Source organism: Chaetodon trifascialis, chromosome 5 (assembly GCF_039877785.1).
Source record: "Chaetodon trifascialis isolate fChaTrf1 chromosome 5, fChaTrf1.hap1, whole genome shotgun sequence".
NCBI classification, from domain to species: domain Eukaryota; kingdom Metazoa; phylum Chordata; class Actinopteri; order Chaetodontiformes; family Chaetodontidae; genus Chaetodon; species Chaetodon trifascialis.
In genome coordinates this window covers 19,920,875-19,941,300 of record NC_092060.1, presented here as the reverse complement: position 1 = coordinate 19,941,300, position 20,426 = coordinate 19,920,875, and the positions used below count along the sequence as shown (strand labels likewise).

The following is a 20,426-nucleotide window of genomic DNA, read 5'->3' as shown; positions in this document are numbered from 1 at the left end:
CGGTGTGACTCATGATAAACATTAAATCAGTGAACTGTAATGCAAATCGGTGGTCTCCAACTTTCCATTTTATGACAGTGTGAGGGGAAAACATGAGCCCCTTAGCAATGCTGCATTGGCATAAGTATAACCAAAGACAGGTTTTAGCAGTTAAATGGTTTCTAGACGTTTGAAAGTTATCAAGTAGTTCACATGACAACCATCAAAAATGAAAGACAAACGTTGGGAACCACTGGCCCAAGCAAGTCGGACTGGAGGTTTTAAATCTATTCTTAGCTGTCATCAGGTTGATTCACAGAATCAAATGCTCCTTGATTATTCCCGTTTGAATTGTCGAACATGAATGAGAAGCTCTGTTTACATTGGACTGAGGCATCAGCGTCCAACCCCTCGGCTGCTCCTTGGACACTGAGAGACTCACTTCCTTCGCCAGGACAAGGTGTCGGCAGCCTGTCTGACAATGCCCCTCCGCACAGGAAAGGAAGGAACTCTTAATCATCCTGGTCACGACCGGAGGACGCCACACACAGGCCTTCCTCTGGGGGAGCAGTGCCCCTGCTTACGGGCAATGGGTGTGCCTGAGGGGACCACACGCCACAAGACAGGTTGGGCCCGTGACTGTCTCCGCTTGTCCTCATAGGATTTACTATGTTTACTGTAAGGTGAGCGCCCGACACCCAAACGCATATCAACAACCTCAGACTATTCCCAGAACATGAGATACAAACAAACAAGGGAAGGATGTTGAGGGGGAGGGTATTCTTAACTGTCTTTTTTTTTTTACTTTTGGTGACAAACAGGCTTGTGTATCTACACCTACACACTGTATTTTTCCATACAGACAACAGTATGAGGACTGGCACTGCAGAGAGTTTATTAAACTACTCATGCATGAAAATCAAAGGTGATGTCATTATATACTGTTTTAATTCAAGTGAATGTCAGAAAGCAATGATCACATTCAGTTTTATTTATGTTTAAACAGCGTCTCAATTTTTTTTGGAATCAGGGTTGTAAACTACCTCAAAACTGTACTTAAGTGCAGTACTTAAGTAAATGTTCTCAGTTACTTTCCACCGCTGTAATCCCTGACATCAAATATGGCACGATAGTACAAGCAGCACTGTTTATATGAATGCATCACTTCTGCTTGTATTTTCCATTTTTAATTGATTCATCTATCTCTGCTACGGCCCCTGGGTCCATAAAAGACATAATTCAAGATTATCATTATTAATACTCTTACTTCTATTATTGTTATTATTATTATTAGTGGTGGTTGCACGCAGTTTAATAGTAAAAGGAGTGAAACTTTTGAAGCATATGTACACATGGGCATGAGTCTTGTTTCAAGACAGGCTTAATATATGAGTCCATCCTCAGGATCACTCGTATCGGTGTAATAAATAGGAAGTGACCAGGTGGGAAATAAATACCACTGGACAAAGAAGTTATAGAAACTCAATGCCATGACCCAGATAGCTCCTTGTTATTGTTGTGTGATCAGAAGTTTTGCTGATGAAACATGTGTGGGTATAAATCTGTCACTGGGAGAGCCAAGAGCAGGAAATGAGTCAAGATGGAACGTGGCAAATAAAGTGTTTGGATGTAACTACGAATGTATAAGGCTGAAGCGGAGTCCGTTTTTAATTATTTAGGCCACTCTAAATTTGGAAAAACGATACAAAAATAAACTTTTTAACTGGAAAACAGAGAGAAACCTCATGACGAGCGTCAGAGGATGGATCCCCTCTTCAGGATTTGATCAATCAGTCAGAACTTTTAGGTGCAGGGTGCAGAGATGTGAGGTTTAATCAGATCAGAGGAGCTCTGTTTGTGTCCACACCCACGGCGCAGTGTGGTGCAGTCTGTTTTTTTTCCCTTCATTTAACAAGTGCATTATTGAAAATGACCCCTCCCCTTCTTTGAATACTTACACGGATCTTTCCAAAGAAAACAGAGCTGGAAAACACGCCATTAATCACTGAAAAAGAGGCGTTAATGAATTCAGGAAACCTCTGACACGACGCCAAAAAACATCCAACTGAATCTGTGCAGCTTGAAATCCTATCATACACTGCTTAGGGGCCGTCAACCAAGCAGTGCAAAGGTCCCCCCTCCCCAAAACGCCCATACAATGCTATTCCCAGACCCCTGCCCATGAAGGTGAATGGTAGGTAGGCCACATCCGCGCCTCTCACCTAAATGTACAACAATGAGCCGGATACTGTCCCCTTAAAATACCAAACTTCAGCCCACCTTTAACAAGCAAAAGACTGCTAAATAAAGACGCTTCTATAATGGGCTTCAGCTCCACTGTGGTTCAAAGGGGGAAGAGGGAAAAAACAAACATCAGATCAGCAACAGCTTAATGTATTGTTATACGTAGCAGCTGTGTGAAGTTCGGACATGATGAAGGCATGATAGTGGCATCTTTTTACACAGTAACAGTGAGTAAAATAGTACTGGGGGTCTCCAGCCGGCCGGTGGTTCAGGTGCATGATCCTGCAATGTCCCACTGTCCCATAATGCTTATAGTGAAGTCAGCATGCTAACGTCGCTAATAAGCATAGAAGTCCTCACAGAAGTCAACCTCATGGTGACACTAGAGGAAAGCACAGAGGATCACTGAAGTCAGTAAGATTCATCCTCTGGGGATCATTAATATTTGTACAAAATCTCATGGAAATCCATCCAATGATTGATCGGTTGAGACATTTCATCTCTTGAGCCAGGCTGCAGACGCATCTGGTGACTCCACCTGTTAACACCACCTGTGTGCCTTCTAGGAAAAAGGCTCACGAGGAGCAGTGATGTGGAAGCTTCAGGAAATTAAAAAGCGGCACTTCGTTCTGCCCGACTCGCTCATGTGTTGTGAATTAGAAAGAACACTCAAACGTAATTCAAGTATTTTTTTAACTGGATCTCTTAAAAAGCGCCTGATACAAAAACATCAGAAAGCTTGCCTCGCTGGTCTGAAGTCAGATCTGACAGGCTGGTATGCCAGTGGAGTAAAAAAGAAATATTGCACAATGTTTACTTTATTCAAAGCATGTGTTCTCCCTGTGCCTCAGCCCGTTTGTCTACGATGACGAACAGAGAGACCTTATATCAGATAAGAGCAGTGCGGCTGATCACGTCCTGTTTCCAGATGCTTCAGTGACAGCTCGAGCTGCACACGGATATCTGATCGTGAACTGTCTGACTTCAAGCTGTTTCCAGACAACTGCAACAAAACTATGGCAGCCTGCACCCTCGGGAGCCTTCAGATTCATCAGTGCCCATTCAAAGGCAAAAGTGCAGTGAAACCAGCTCACTAACTTGCCCCCATTGTTTACCTCTCTGCTGGGGGGTAAGCGGTGTAAAGAGTGCCTGTACACCAGGAGGGCCTGGGAAAAAATGCTGTTCACAGTGGCATAATTAATGTGAACATGGTGGGGTTATTTTGGAGCTCAGATGCATGTTTTTTTGGTTCTGGTGCTGCTGGGCTTCTGCACAGCTGCCCTGCTTCACCGTGGCTGCCTTTGGTAAACACTAATGCCTTCAATCAGTCCAAATGTGGGACATCAGAACCTCCTGTTTGCTGCCACGAGCAGTTTTACATGTGCGGTGGCTGGCGCTCGGGACTCATTTCATCTCTGTTGCATGTTGTGGCTTTCACCACACGTCATACACGAAAGAATATGAGACCCCAGATTGCTTTTTTCTTGGGATTCAATTGTTTTCTGCGCCAAAGAGAATTGATGGCAGTTTTTTTTATGTTTGAAAGCACGAACTTGCAGTTGGTCGGTCGGTTGTTCCACCATTTGGATCCACACTGAAATATTTTAACAGCTAGTAGATGGATTGCTGTGAAATTCGGTGCAGATCTCCAGTTCGCCAACACTGACTGGTGACTTTACCTCTAGCACCACCATGAGGTTACTGAGTGGTCAAGTGGATTGCCATGAAAGTTGGTCCTCCTTCCCCTCAGGATGGATTGTAATAACATTGATAAACCTTTCCTTCAGTGCCACCATGAAGTTGGCTTTTTGTGGCTTCTTGTGAAACATCTCAACAAGTCTTGGGTGGACAAACACACGGTCATGACATTGACATGAAATCCCTTTGGTGAGCCCCTGACTTTTCATCCAGCACCAAATGTCTGACTTTTCTTTGGGAAATATCTGCTGAACTAATAACAGTCCCATCAGCCTCAGCCACGCCTGGAGTTTCATCATTTTTGGGACAAGGTCACTTGGCGTTGTTATTGTTTATTCTTTAAGGGCACAAAGGTAAAAGCCAGGGCAGCAAATAAAGCTATGATTTTAACATTAGGGTTGAAGGTGATTTTATTTTTAATACATGATAAATAACCTTCTCATCATTCAGACTCAGCTTTGCATTATTGGCACATCAGGGTGAGTTTGTCTCCTGGTCGGCCGGAGACAGATTTGCCTGGTTTTCCACCAGTTCACACCAGGCTTGAAAGTGAACCCACCCCTGTTTATGAGCACAGTGCTTCACTTGATGTTACCCAAAAATCACCGCCGTCTAAAAATTGTATAAAAGGGAAAGAAGCAGAGGAGAGAACAGAGAAATCAGTGCGTCAGGCATCGGGGCCGCTGTGGCTGCAGGGCATGTGAGTTTTTGAAGGGCATAAGGCCAAACTGAGGGGCCACAGCAGCCATGACCCTGAAATTCCTGCCCTGTCTATTGCTAAGTAGCATCTGTTCATACAATAACAAACATGATGCACATGCTTAAGTTTGTAACTGCTTCAGATCAGCATGTTGTGATTTAGAGCATGTTAGCATGCTAATGTTAGCATTTAGCTCAAAGTACTGTGAGTAATAAGAATAAAATCAGCGCGTAGCTATGTTTGTACGAGGCTTAAATGGAAACTTGAACATGTTGTAAATATTTGTTTTTCTCAGTCTTTGAATGATTCATTTTCCAGAGAATGATGTGAAATAAGTGAAAAAGTTCAAACCACACTTTCCCTCCAAAACACCTGAATACACACCTGCTACAAGGATGTATGTAATGTTCCCTCGCTCTCAAAAAAGCCCACAAAACAGTAACAGCTCGTAAACAAGAACATTTTTCTGAACAAATGGATCAAAATACTCAAACATGACTTGAGTTTGCAGCATTCTGTTTCCATGTGTTTTAAGTTACAGATGACAAACGAAAGATCGGTGCCTGTGTGTCAGTTTCTCTAAAAATAGTAGCAGATGGTCTTGTTTTACCTCTCTTCCTGCAGAGCAATGCTGTGACCACTTCAATAACATCAGTTATGCAACAAACTGAATTCTTGGGCTGCTTCACCACTGACTGTCACTGATCTGCTGCATACACACTGTGCTGAGCTCATGGAAAGAAGGGACTTTTGTTCCTTTTGCAAAGCCCTTTCAGTGTTTGTGCATTTTTCAGCACTCAAAGGAAAACACTGAGTGCTCTATATCATCACACGTTGTAGTTTGCGCGAATGAAAATGCAACCTCTGCAGTCATTTTAACGATACTTAGACATATAACTGTTCACTTTATATGAAAGGCTGACTGAGACGGACCAATCAGAGACGTTATGAGTGGATATTGAACCGCAGAAGGCAAAATGAAGGAAAAGTCTTTTAAAGAATTGAGATTTGAGCACCGACAATGCCACAACAGCTGGACATGTTCCACTACAGTGACTACACATGATAATCATCTGACTGTGCTTTTTCAAGGCTTGAACACTTTGAAGTTTCACAGTCAAACTGGTGTTACAGTGTAGCCGGTCTGAGCCAGACACTTCGAAACATCCTGGACACTCTCACAGGCACCTTGTCAGGCTTTGCATTGCAGCTCTATAAGTTTTAGTATATTGAGCTGCACATCTGTGCAACCTCACAGACTCTGAGGAGGAGAAAACTCTGCTGAGCTCACACATTACAGACATTCTTCAGCACTGAAGCGCATGAGCATGTGTTTCTATCTATCTATCTATCTATCTATCTATCTATCTATCTATCTATCTATCTATCTATCTATCTATCTATCTATCTATCTATCTATCTATCTATCTATCTATCTATCTATCTATCTATCTACAGCTGATCCGTTCATTTCTGCGCGTCCACAGACCAGGAGACAGAGCAAAACTAACTCAATTGCGCCATCTAGTGAATCCACACGCAGTTTTACCAAAATTCAGAGGCAAATACTTTAGGTTTTATTATAATACTGCATACTACATACATCACTACATGTATTTGATATCTTTAGTTACTAGCTACTTTGTGATGTGTAACGTGACAAACAGATTAATATATCAATAATTATAATCCAACAATTGAATATACATCCTTTGAAATGGGCCATACTGCATGATGAGCACTTTTACTTAGTTTGATGCTAATATTTTTGTACTTTTACTTGAGTAAAAGTGTGCATGCAGAGTATTTCTACACTGTGGTATCAGTACTTTTACTTAAGTAGAAGACCTGAGTACTTCCTCCTCCACCGCTGTGCTCAGTTTAATCTGTAACTTTAAACGAGTTTGTTCTTGTACAACATCTGACTGCAGTGAACCTGAAAGACAGAACAGCAGCCTCTCGATATGACAGCAGCTCTGACACATGAGCTCATTTTGTGAATCACAGCTGTGTCCGCCCTGCAGCGTGTGGATGTGAGATCTCACACAAGAGCTCTGACAGGCTCAGTCATTTAATAAGCGTCATCTGATGGCACGTCTTGACTGCAGTACAGCGTTGCATCAGATGTTTTCTGATCAAACTCCCTCTTATGATGTTACTCACAAGAGTGCTGCAAGAACTGTCTAAAAGAAGGAATTCAGAGTATCAGAGAAAGGGGAGGATGACAGGAGGAGGTGAATCTTGAGAGGTGACCATGTCAAAAGAAAACTTAACGGGCCAAAGTAAATAAGAGCAGAAACTATCATCCAGTTTGAAGCAGCAAATATGGGAAGAAAAGATGCAGAGGATAAAACATCCTTCACTCCTCTTCACACATTTTCATAATGATCGTCAGTGAGGCAGCTGTCATCAAGATAGTTGCATCACAAGTGCTCAGTGAGGCAGCTTCTTTTTCATTTGTATGCTCCATTTATTCTATTTTCAAGTAATGAGAATACAATCTCATTTATATAAGGATGCTTCCTAAAGACAGGACTAAAGATATGTGCAAATAGTTGTTGCCTCAGGAAAGACAGAAGAGTTACTGAAGAAAATATCTTGAGATGGACCGACCAGGAAAACAATCATTTGTACTTATGTAATTACTGATCATTATTATTATTATGTAAAATCAGTGGAATAGAAGGTTATGAAGTTTGTTTAAAGGTGGATTTTCACCTTTGAAGTTATACTTTATGTGATTTTTACAGCAACTTCTTAATATTTACCTGTATAGTGTATCTTGTAACACTCTCACTGTAGCGTTCAACACTGTGCACAACAGCAAGTGCTCTTTGTTGGTGGAGGCTGCCCTCTTGTGGTAAATAGTCCTGTGAGAGGTCAGCAGTGGTGGAATAAGTGCTTGGATCTTTTACTTAAGTAAAAGTAGCAATACTGCAGTGTACAAATACTACTTAAAAATAGAAGTCTTTCATTCAATTTTGCTTTTTAAAAATAAAGGTACAAGAGTATTCACATCAAAATACATGACGGGACCAGAAGTAAAAGTAGTTCTTGTGCAGAATGTCCAATTTTAGTGTTTTATTGGATTATAATTATTGGTGCCCTGATGTGTCCATAACTTTGCTGTTGCAGCTGGATTATTTTCTATTGGGATTTTGTGAATCTGTAGTAAAAGGTGCAATTTTTGGTCCTGAATTGCGGTAGAGTAGGAGTTAAAGTAGCCAACAATGAAAATACTCAAGTAAAGTACAATAATCCTAAAAGTGTACTTAAGTAGAATAATTACTTGTGTAAATATACTCAGTTACTTTGTAGCACTGGTGGTCAGACATGTTTCAACTGTGCAAATAGCAGCCGCTGTAGTTCTGCATAAATCCACAAGGAGGCAGCAGTAAGTCTGAAGAGTCAAACTGCACAGTGAGGAAAGTTCAGGGCAGAACAGATGACGCAGACACAGCACCATGTGGTGGTGTAACCCAGGCTGAAGTGGGTGACAACTGGCTGGGAAAAGGCATTAAAGACAACTCGTTTCGCAGCTGAATGTAGTCTTAAAATCAAGACATACGATGTGATTTCAAGCGAAGTGATTCAACAAGTTAGTTCTTCCGAAGACCTGCCCTGACCTGCGACTTGGATCCTTGTGCATCAAGTCTTTATGACCCGAGTCCCTTGAACACATCACCATAAGAAGAAAGTGTTTTAAGTGATACAAACAATGTGGATTAGACATTGTCTGGCAGACACATTTTGGTATCAATCTAGAAGTGAGAGCTTTAAGTCTCTGTTGAAGGCACCAAAAAGCCAAAAAAGCTTAGCTGTGTACAAATCAGAGAAATGACTGGCCGCGGACAGTCAGAGGCCAACTCGATTAAACTGTCTCATAAATATTTTGTGGTCAATAAACAGAAGCATCCATCAGCGTTTATAACTTAGAGTTGCCCATTTAGACAGGCCACTTAGTCAGCTCTGCTAAAGACACCTCAGACACCTGCCGAATTCATCAGAAAAATACCAAGAATTTACAAATTATGTCTTCAAGAGGAAGCAGTATGTGTTCATCAAACTGTGTGTGATGTTATCCAACCAGAGACGCACAAGAGTGCAGCCCATTGGGCCTCAAAATGAGCTCTTGGTAGAAAAAAAAAGTGCATTTACATTTATACTTCAACATGTCATAACATGTAATTTTCCGTTTTTGGCTTCATTAACTGATTTAAACTGTTAATTTGCAGCAGAGCAAGTGGGATCACAAACTTTTATGGAGCTGAGCGACTGCGTCCAAGAGCGTGTTTAAAGCTCAGATTTTTATCGTGCAGTTTGTTCTCTGGGGCGCATGACGCGTATTAGACTCGATCACAGAGAATTAAATTCACTGTAACTTCAGGGGCAAGCGGTGACTGATGTGTGGAGGGCCGCTGTTTGTCACAGAGGGGGTTGTCGGAGTTTCCTTGTAACCGGAATTAGCTGTGAAGTGCGACCTTGAGGTGTGAACACGGAATACGAAAGGCCCGGCTTGCTTCGCGAGAGTCTCTCATACTTTGCACCTCGTTTGTAAATGAATATCTGATCAAATAAAACGGGATTGAAAGCGTGAAGCGTGGCTGGAAACTGGCGAATTCCCTTAATAACAAGTTTTCAATGATCTGGATTTAGTTTGGAAGAATAAAACTTTGGCAGTATTGTGCAAAAAATAATTAGCTATCGATATTCTGTTATGATGCTGCAGATAATTGCAATTAATGGTTACTAGAGAGTGAACGTTTCCAGCAATCTTATATAATAAAACACATGTGCGAGTAATTACGCACAGGCATTTTTTTTACTTGATGTATTTGCGACCTTGTTTCCCCTGTTTATTGCCGGTTTGTGCATCTGATAGGCCGCGGTGTTAATTTATTCATGGTGGGGAGAACCTATGCTCAGGATAGGCCCGCTGTCAGGTGATGACGCGCTGCAGGACAGGCGCAAGGGGACAGCTGGGCCGGCGGCACCGCTCTCTCTCATTTGAATGCAAATATCCCAGAGCTGTGGAGCTGGCTGACGTCAGGCAGGCCTTAGTATACCTTTACCATCTTGTCAACAGAGCCACATCATGTGAGACTGGAGACAGACTGGAGCTACGTCGCATTTCACACTGGGAACCCATTTGGACTATATAAACAGCAGAAGGATTGTTTTTAGCAGTTTCAGCGCAGCAATGTCGCCTTAAAACAGGCTGCATCACCCCCTCGCTGTTTTTGTTGTGTTTTATTTTTATTTTTGTACAAATCATGTATGTGGGATATCTTCTGGATAAAGAAAGCGGCATGTATCACCAAGGGCCAGTAAGAAGATCAAGCATCAATCTGCCTCCACAGAACTTTGTTTCTACACCACAGTACCCAGACTTTACTGGATACCATCATGTGCCAAACATGGATACGCACGCACAGTCTGCGGGGAGTTGGGGACCTTCATATGGCGCTCCACGGGAGGACTGGGGTGCTTATAGTCTGGGACCCCCTAATACTATTCCTACACCCATGAACAACTCCTCTCCTGCACAGGTTCCCTACTGCTCATCTGAGTACAGTCACATGCATCCTCCGGGATCTGCGGTGCTACAGCCGCCACCGGAGAACGTTACTGTTGCACAGCTTTCTCCTGATAGAGAAAGGCGCAATTCATTCCAGTGGATGAGCAAAACTGCGCAATCGTCTTCCACAGGTGAGTCCATCATCTTTAACACTGCGCCAAATTATAGTAGTCGCTTCTGCGTTCATTATCTTTTTTTTGCAACTTCAACATTTCTGCACACCCAAGAGCTAGTTTCAGTAAGACGCGCTGGATTTTACGCAGACACTTTAAAGTATTTTTCTGGCGGTTCCATGTTATTTCTATTAAACTATTCTAAAGAAATCTATTTAATTTTAAAGAAGGGATAAGTATTTAAAAGGTAGATCAAAAGTGTCAAATGTAGAAAGTGCACAAAAATGCGGCAGAAACTGAGAGAACAGGAGGAAAATCCGGTCTTTTGACACATGCCGTATGCGGGTTGCTCACATTTGGGCTAATAATAATATAAAATGCCAACAGAATGAGGACATTTATAGGCTATTTAAATGAACAGGTCTCTATGAAATAAAAAATAACGAGCTGCATCGGACTTGCAGCAGAAAGAATCGGGTGACTCTTCTCCATATCTCATAATTCTGATGGGAAAATGACCTGAAGGCCAAAAGCTCGCTCTCCTGTATTCACTCCTGTGGTGGAAATAAAAAAAAAGGGTGTGAGGAATCGGCGCCAGGCCCAGTTGTGATGTTAATGTCATGAATCCTGGAGATGTGAGGTCGACTTCCCTGTCACATTGTTTGGTGTTTTGAGTGTTAGCCGTCATATCCAGGCGGTGGCCTTTGCTTTCAACACCTCTTCACTTTGATATGCACCAACCTTCCCTTCCTCTCCAAGAGTTATATTGCCGGAAAGAGTGACGTTTTTCACAGGCCGTGTCTCAAACGTGGAGTAGTAATAAACTGCAGGCCTTTACAGTAGCGAACATTACATTTTGAAACGAAATATTGTTTATTACTATGAGGGCCTGGAATAAAACTGCCCCAATAGACTAATTTATATTCGTTAAATTAATTCACCTTTGAGCTTCATGTTGAAATATTCGCATCCTATCACATATTTTTCTTTAATTTTGATCAGATTTGTCATCTTCAAACATTTATTCCCCCAAACGCACATCCATTAAAAGTTAGCATGGACTCCTGTAACAGGCCTCCAAAGCGGTTGAACTAACGCAACAGTTTCAAAGGACACCTCTGCTGTCTGGAGGTGTTTTGCGCGGAATAAAGTGCAATAATCTCCGCACATCTCCCTCTTATCTCCTGCGTCGTGTTTCTTTTTTAACTTGTCTTTGGATGATCTGATTGCCGGCGGTTTGAAATTCGCTGTACTGCAGTTGTCATCAAAGCAAGATGAAAACCAGCTCAATTTGCGTGCGTGTAGACAAAACAAAGAGACGTGGATTTAAGAGGCAGCTAATAAAGATGCTATGTGCAGATAGGCCGGTCCTGGCATGCAGCCTCCTCTGCGGCCTGAATCTTCCAGTTCAACCGCCTGGCTGCTCAGAAGAAGCGGAGTCTTAACGCGGTGTGTTTCTGTCGCTTTCACAGGTAAAACAAGGACGAAGGAGAAGTACAGGGTAGTTTACACAGACCACCAGAGGCTGGAGCTGGAGAAAGAGTTTCATTTCAACAGATACATCACCATCAGGAGGAAATCTGAACTGGCCGTCAACCTCGGTCTGTCGGAAAGACAGGTACGTTTATATCAACGTGCGTCTGTCTGCGTTATTTTCAGGGCAGAGAGATGCACTTAGAAATATGACATACACACTGCATATAAGCTGTTCTCACATGCACGACTCACAAAAGGTCAATCTCATCATCACGTGTTGGTTCTCTGCATCTTTACATGTGAGACAGAAATGCGTTTAATATATTTATTTCTTCATACACAGCACATGTATTAGTATACATTAACGCCACGCCTGGATTTGTCTTGACTTTTTTTAAAATTAGTCTCCCATGCTGTTTGATAATTACATCCTAAAATTCAAACATAATGTTTTATTAATCATTCCCTCAAATTTCGACATGTATTTGCTCATCTATCAATTTGAATGAAAATAGTACTATTTGCAGAAATGTGTTCATTAGTCAAGCCTATATTTATTATTACCATTTGTTGTCCTACATGTCTTATCTATGTGTTAATAGGCATCTTATTTGATTTTTATTCAGGAATTAGATGGATATCAAACGAAAATTATTATTATTTTCTATCGAGGCTCTTTTCATTTTTTCTTATAATTTAATTACAACGCCAGATTAAAGGAGGAGGAGCCCTGTACGCACACATTATACTCACTGATTATTATTTTTCTTCATGTTCTACCTGCAGGCTAATGTTTTTGTTTCATTTTATGTTCACATTGAGGGTTGAGGGAGGTTAAAGGAGTTTGCCCATGCGCCAAAACATTTATTTAACTTCACTTCCCTTGTGCCTTTTCAGGTGAAAATCTGGTTTCAGAACCGCAGAGCCAAAGAGAGGAAGCTGATCAAGAAGAAGCTGGGTCAGTCCGACGGCAGCGGGGGGTCCGTGCACAGCGACCCGGGTTCGGTGAGCCCTCTGCCCGTGCCGGGCTCTCTCAGCCCCACAGACATCCACGGCTCTCTGTACCCCCCTCAGGGAATGAACACCTTGCCATCTATCAGGAATATACAGCAAGTGACAGTGACTCAGTAAAGCAGTTCACCCTCTGGACCACCTCACATAACTGAGCACTCCGACACGCTGACAGGACACTTGATGGGCAGCCAGAGGATCTGAACTCACGTCCTGAAGCACAAAGCTGTGGATAAAGATTTGATTTATAGCAACGAAATGCTGGAGGCTCTTCAAATATTGCTTTTTATAGAATAGTTCTAATAACGTGGGGATTATTAAAAAAAAAAGAAAAAGAAAAACGAAAAAATCGACGTGTTTCAAAGCTTTAAATTGTTTGTGAGTTAAAAAGATATAAATATCCTTTTTTTGTATGTCATGAAGTGTATGTGAATAAAATGAGAATTCAGGGACATCTTAGTGAAGCTTCACACTGGACTGTGTGCAGCTGGACAAACTGCTTTGACTGGACAAATCATTCACACGGGTTTTTCAGCACAAGTTTAATGATACGGGTCTTTTGATGGCAACGCTCAAAATGTAAATAAAATGTGTTTTTTTGCAGTACACCTGTCATTTCTCTTATTTCTAAATTTGGGATTGTGCAAGTAACAAATGCATGCAAGTTACATAGCCTGCAAACTGTTTTACTAGTGTTGGTTGACCTCATAGGATGCCCATACACACTGTTGCAAGTCAAGCACAAAACAGATAAATAATTCTCCTAAAAATGACTTTTCAGTTCTAAAAATACACCCAACAATCTGCACATAGACCTGTCAACAGAAAAAAATTAATAAAGGTGGACTTTACTCTCTATAAAGTAGGTTAATGGGCAAAGGGACGAGTCAATTCAATGCATAATTTGAGCAAAATGAAGCCTGAGCATGAAGAGACTGAGTCAAATTCTCTGTTTAACACTTGACAAATGTCACTGATCTTTATCTATCTTGTGAATCAGTGTCATTTTTGGCTGTTAAACACATGTTAGTGAAGCTTCTCTGTCACATTCAGGTGCAATTTCATTTTCCACTCAGTGTCAGGGGGTTTACATCCAGTAGACTTGACACGCAGGTTCAAAGCATTTTAAGGTTGAGGCTTGTGTCGGCTCATGAGTAATTAGGTGCAGTGACATGTTAATTGTCATGTGGGTAGACTGGATATTATGGGGGGAGGACTTTTTCCTGGCTTTGACCTGCATGTCCACGTCCGAAGAAGTTTTAATAATGATCCCCGGTGCAAAACGCAGTATTTAAAATATCAAACATCGTAGAAACAGTAACGACTTTATGGTTTTAATTCATTCTGCTAATATACACCTGTCGTGTCTCACTGATGGGCGCTCCCGTGATCATCTTCAGCTCTGCTCCTTCTGATCTCAGATCAACGATCCTCACAGACTCCGGCTCCGCGCGCCCGCTTGTGCGTCGCGTGCGCAGCCCCGCGGGAGACGTCATGAGCGTCTTACTACCCAACATGGCGGACTTTGATACCATTTATGAGTTAGAAGACGAAGAAGATGAGCACGTAGTGAGCGAGGAGCACTTGCCCAGATACTGTCCGGAGCCCGTGGTTATGCGAGGGGCCGGGCACATCACAGTGTAAGCAGAGCCGCGTTTGTCGCTCCTGTTTGTCCGGGGGTCGCTTTGTTGCTTTGGGGTCTTCATCCTTAGCCCGTTTAGCTGATGCTAAGCTGCTAGCTAACGCCAAACACAACTAACAGTTAGCCATATGTTGTGTGAAGGGGGCCGTTGGTTCGTGTAATGTTATAACAAGATAAACTACTGTTAGTAGTTTTATGTCCTCGTGGCACCGTGAACGTGGACGAGCAACCGAGATTCATGGTTAAGCAAGTTTGTATGTGATGAACCGTTAGCTAGAAGTCTGCCTGTAATGTGTTTACCGAGCATAATCAGACATCATCATCAGCTGGTGTTGATGTTAACACAGATATGATGAAGACAACACAATGTCAGCCCCCTAATCATCGTCTAACCAAGTTTCGTCACTGTTTACAGCACATGTCAGCTCCACAGCTATGTTTTGACTGAAGCTGTCGCCCTTTTTTCTATCGTTGCTGTGGAGCAGCTTAAAGCTCGTCAGCATCCCCAACATGACGGCATGTGGTCGTTATGGGGGTTTTATTGACCAGGTTCATCGCTGTCAGTATTATCAGAGCTTTCCTCACCTTCACCTTCACCTTAACATTAATCTGACCCAGCTGGAAACCTTTTTGCAGCCATCTGAGCCAACTTAACATCTGGATTCAGATCAGACAAAAAAAAGTGAGGCGATCAGTTTTACTGTTCACATGTGTGCTGGTAGGGTTTATCTTTCCAGGAGAGACACGTGACCATGATTAACTCTCTGCACACTTCAGTCTCTTTTTCTTATTTTGTCCTTCTTCCTACATGGATATGACGACTTTTTAACCACAAACAGTCCTTCCTTCCTTTCTTCCTTCCTCAGGGAAAGATGAGGGGGTGAACACATCCTGTGTTTGTATATAAGCTGACATGACATGATCTGCGCATATGAATTCAAGATAACATGCAAATTATTTATTGGTTCATTATTGGGATAACGATACCAATGCAAAAGTCACATCAAGTAAAATTAAGCACCAATGGATTATGGGAGGCTTGGAAGTGTAAACTGGTATAATTTTTTGTTCCATTTTGGAGTTTGTTTTTTGGGATGTTTGACTTTGAGATGTTACTGATGATGATTTAAGTATTATTGTGTTGGATTGTTGGTAATATGTTGTCACTTACTGTCCCCCATATTTACTGTCTTTACATCAAGAACTGCAGTAGAAATGAGTCTTTATCCTTTTTTAGTCATGTGTGATTTAATGCCACCCCTTCTCAAAGTCAACTGAACTTTAAAAAACAAGCATGAAACAGTACATTTCTCCTCAGGCTCTGGATTGTTTTTGTATTTCATTTTAGATGCGTTTTTATTTCCGTGTCAATGCTCACGTTTTGTTTGTCATTGTGTTTTTCAGGTTTGGACTGAGCAACAGATTTGACACAGAGTTTCCCTCTGTTCTCACGGGAAAGGTACAGTTGCTGTTTAGTTTCCTTGCACTTCAGTCTTGCAGGCAGCTTTCTGTTCACTTCCAAGTAGGAAGAATTAAGCAATTAAAGCCACAGTGATTCTATTGTTCTTTTGGGCCTTTAACGGCCCCAACTTCCCCAAACCGGCCCATTCAAACTTCTCCAAGTGGTTTGGATCTGATGGAGATGCATTTCAACTAACCCACCAAAGTGCATAGAAAAGGGTCTGAATGTGCTGCTGTCCAGCTCTGTAAATGAGTAAGCCGTCTATGGGGCTCAGTTGGCGGGGACCCCAGTGTTTTTGAGGGTCCAGCTCCAGGTGATAAAATAATGAAATGAAGACTCTGCCGCAGACAAGAAAGGAAAGCTTCCTGGGTCGGACGCAGAAACACAAAAAGGCTGTAGGGGTAAGAGCAGGCCGAGGGAAGTGTGGGGCAATAAAAAGTACCTTCAGTATTGTGACCCAGGGTGACATGTGATGGATGAGGTCACAATTATGATGATTGAAGGGTGCAGATCAGGCCCTGCTGGGCTTTATTCTGAGGTCTTTGGCTGTTTGCAAAGAGACCTTTGCATCCTGTCATAAAAGATTACGACCCCTGTTTTATGGCGTACAGACTCAGCGAGGAATGAGCATCCATTCAAGTTGTTTGGCCGGCGCAGCCACAGGCACTGAGCTTATCTCTCCTTTGAGTCCCTCCTTGCCTTGAACAGTCTAGAGCTTGGTTAGCAAGTCAGAGGCATAGTATTTAGAGATCTCATCTCATCTCTGGACAACATCTGCAAATATCTACCTGTTGGTTTTCTAAAGCTCTTTGATCTTTGTGCAAAGGGTTTCTTCTGAGCAATTGGGAATCCTTCGTGTCAGCACCGCCTAGAAAAATTCAATTGTCTCTCTCCCTTTTGCTCTCAGCAATTTGGCTATTGCTTCAATTTTCTGATAATTTCCCCCACTACATATGTACCACACACACACCCAACCTTTCTCCTTTTCTTCTAGGTAGCACCAGAGGAATTCAAAACCAGCATCAGCAGGGTGAATGCTTGTTTGAGGAAGAACTTGCCTGTGAATGTGAAGTGGCTTCTTTGCGGCTGCCTGTGTTGTTGCTGTACAGTAGGCTGCAGTCTATGGCCTGTTATCTGCCTCAACAAGAGAGTAAGTCCCAGACCTCCTGTGGCACGAGTCGGACAGTTTAACTCTCCCTTGCATCAGTGCTGATTACTCCGTGGCTGTTATAGCAATTCAGCCACGCTGGTCTGAGTGTAGAGGGTAATAACAGCTCGTGTTCAATTAGTGGCCCTGTGTAGAAATGACGCATTGCGCTGCTCAGCTCCTCTCCTGCCCAGCTCAAGGGTGTGTCATTTAAAGGTGGCGTTACCACTCAGAATTAATGACAGCAAAGTGGAAATTACTGGCTGGTAAATTGGGAGTTCAGTCCATAAATCCTAATACGGTGGCTGTTTACCGTTACCTGTTAAAGTGTTGAATTGAGTAATGAGTGTTTTGCTGCTTGCGCTAATGCACGTGCATTTGTTCTCTCTTCCAACAGACAAGACGGTCTATTCATAAGTTGTTAGAGTGGGAGAATAACCGGCTATACCACAAGGTAAAAACAATGACAAATTGCACATTAGCACCTGTGTGAAAGTGCTTAATTGTCTGTGTCAGTGTGCAGTGGAAGTATCATCATGATGGATAATGACCGATGATCTGTTTTGTAAACTCTAACCCCTCAAAGCTGTCTGAGTCAGATCTGGTGGACGCGGTCTGAGCGGACTGTGAGGTCAGCAGTAAAATGCCATGTTAATTTTGTTTTGTCTCGCAGCAACAAATTACAGCTAGTAGCTGTGCAAAGGTATAAAAGAAGCTCTTCAGGGTGTCTGGCCACAGTTTGACCCCGGTGAGACCAGACAGCCCTGCTCTCGAATTCCCCCGACACTGAAGGGGATTTCAGCCAGATTTTTCTTTGTTTGTGTGTGTGTGTGTGTGTGTGTATGTGTGTGTGTGTCTTTGTGTCTGTTTGCGAGTGAGAGAGATGTTCATTCATTGTGTCTGTGTCTTCTCTCATCAGCTGGGACTGCACTGGAAACTCAGCAAAAGAAAATGTGAAAGCAGTAATATGATGGAATACGTAAGTAAGATGAGTAACTTCAGAAACATTACGATTATTTCCATTTGCGATTTATCAGCAGGTTATTTTCTTAATCGATCAAAAAAAAAAAAAATTGTGAAAATGCTTTTTTTAATTTCCTAAAATAATGTCATTAAAAGTCTTGTTTTGTTTTATTAACAGTCAAAAACACAAAGATTTTAGGAAGGGATTCATAAAAAGCTTGATAATGCTGTAGTCACTGTGAGCAGATGTTGCATTGCGAGATCAAATGATGACAGATGAGATACTTTGTCAATGAAAAACTTACTGATACGTTCAGTATCAACATTTTTGCAACTCACCAGATTCAGATATAACCAGCATTTCTTCATCATTGTTGATGGAAACTGTAATCTGTGTGAACGTCTTGCATTCGTCTGAAATGATGATTAGTTTTGTTTTTTTCTCTCTGCAGGTGATTCTCATAGAATTCTTACCCAAATATCCTATATTCCGACCAGACTGAGGAGGCTGTTAAAGGACTGGATGTGTGGCCCTTGAATCTTATCCTTAGTGCCTTGTATATACAGTATGTTGGAATAAGGGTCTGCACCGGCGTCCCTGGTGACGACCCCGTACATCTCCCAGTACCTTGTACATTAGAATTTGCAACACTGTCACTTTGCTTTAGAGCAGATTTTGCACATTTTCCCAACAGAACTAGACATGTCCCCTTTGTTGCACTCGGATGTGTTTTTGTTACATGTGACAAACAAGCGAAACTCTCGAAAAGTGCATTTACCCCAAAGAACCATCAGCCCGTATCCCGTCTGTTCTATCAGTAATCCCTTGCAAAGAATGTGATGCCTCCACCTTCCTCAATTATCCTTGCCTTATATATGATTTTTTTAAATAACTCTACATGTAACAGGAGGAGGAAGGCATTGAGTAATTCAACAAGTCTGGAGATTCACATGCTGTTTGTTGGGTTTCCTCTCTTTGAATCCAGTTCTTTGCAAGTAGACGGGATGGTTGAAATTGCCTAACGTACAGTGTACGTCATCACCCTGTGTTTTTCTTTACATCTGACCCTCTGTACATGGGAACTAGCTAGTAAAAGAACTTGACCTGTAAATACCATGGTAGGATAAGCTGTACAGTGGTATACCATTGTTTACATAAAGTTACTTAGCTCTTTAGTTTTTTTTCTTTTTTTTTGCCAATATATTGCTGTACCATAGTTTTGATTAATGAAAGATGTTTATGTACCTTTCTAGTTTATATGGACCTGTTTACCTTGTAAGCCATATAGTTACAATGTACACCATGCCAGAGTTAGGACTCATCATTGCACTTGAGCCCAGTAGAAAGTCAGGATATCAGACGGTGAAGATTCATCCAGTGACAGCAGCTGTGCGTGTTTCCGGGCAGCTTTTGCCAATAAAGATGACGCTCAGTGACTCGTCATCCGTTAAAACTGGAGGTGGTTTGCATGTCTGACGTGCAGTTGGAAGAAAATGTTTTGAACTCTGCTCTCCCGCTCATTTATCATTTTAACTTTGCATTCATTTTTTTACAGATTTGTACTTTTCCCCGTGCTATGTTTGGTCCTCCCGGTGTGTTAGGAAGCACGTGCGCCCACAGCACGCGGTGTATTGAGCAGATGGTTCCTTTGTTTCAGCCATTCTGTCCAGTGTTGGTATTATTTTCCTGAATCTTAGTCCTGAGATTGTATTAGAGTGCCTCTGGAATAGTTGGTGAACCACAGAGAAGTACAGGTGGAAATCTGTTCTCTTTTACTAAGGAGATTTTAAATCCTCCTCCCAGTATTGTCCCTGTTACAATTCTTGTAAATGTTTGTCATGATGACCTAATCCCTATGGAGAGAGAAAATAAATTGTTGATTTTGACTTTTCTGCTTCCTTTTTTCATTTTTCACAAATTACTTATTAAATTATTCTGCTAATGCGCTTTGCCCAAAGGCTGCTGCCCCAATGCAGAAATGTGGCTGTTAGTCATGTTTAACAAGGTGCTGAATCGTTAACTTTAACAAGACAGTCTGCAATTAAGGCGACACATTTGTAAATCTCAGGACAAACCTGCTGCTACTTTCTAACGTCATGGACCAGCGGTCAGAGACGACCACGCTGCGTTTCTGCTGTATCTCGCCACAACCCCCGAACCCTGAAGTGGTGGGCTTCCCTTCAGCGTGGTTGGTTTTATGGTCCTTTGTTTTTTTGTTTTCACAATCACAGTCTGTCTCTGTTTAGACGGAAGGTTTCAGTAACCTTTGATTGCACCAAGATGCTGCCACCGCCACCAGTTTTAGCTAATCTGGAATAGAATTATTAATGGTGCAACACTGTAGAATAAGATTCAGATAAACACTTCATCATTTAAAGTAATTAAAAAAACAAAACAAAAACAGCAGCTGCA

General features: G+C 42.0%; 2 protein-coding genes across 2 annotated transcripts; both read left to right on the top strand.

The window, feature by feature from the left end:
* The first annotated feature begins 9,894 nt into the window (after positions 1-9,894).
* cdx4 (caudal type homeobox 4) lies at positions 9,895-12,919 on the top strand. Its single transcript, XM_070963408.1, has 3 exons — positions 9,895-10,330; positions 11,785-11,930; positions 12,686-12,919. The coding sequence occupies exons 1-3, from the start codon at positions 9,895-9,897 to the stop codon at positions 12,917-12,919; spliced, it is 816 nt and encodes a 271-aa protein (XP_070819509.1).
* A 1,373-nt stretch (positions 12,920-14,292) lies between these two features.
* On the top strand, positions 14,293-19,900 carry chic1 (cysteine-rich hydrophobic domain 1). Its single transcript, XM_070963407.1, has 6 exons — positions 14,293-14,439; positions 15,846-15,900; positions 16,898-17,053; positions 17,448-17,504; positions 17,970-18,029; positions 18,466-19,900. Exons 1-6 carry the CDS (start codon positions 14,294-14,296, stop codon positions 18,514-18,516), a joined length of 525 nt encoding a protein of 174 aa, XP_070819508.1. The 5' UTR covers position 14,293; the 3' UTR covers positions 18,517-19,900.
* The last annotated feature ends 526 nt before the right edge of the window (positions 19,901-20,426 follow it).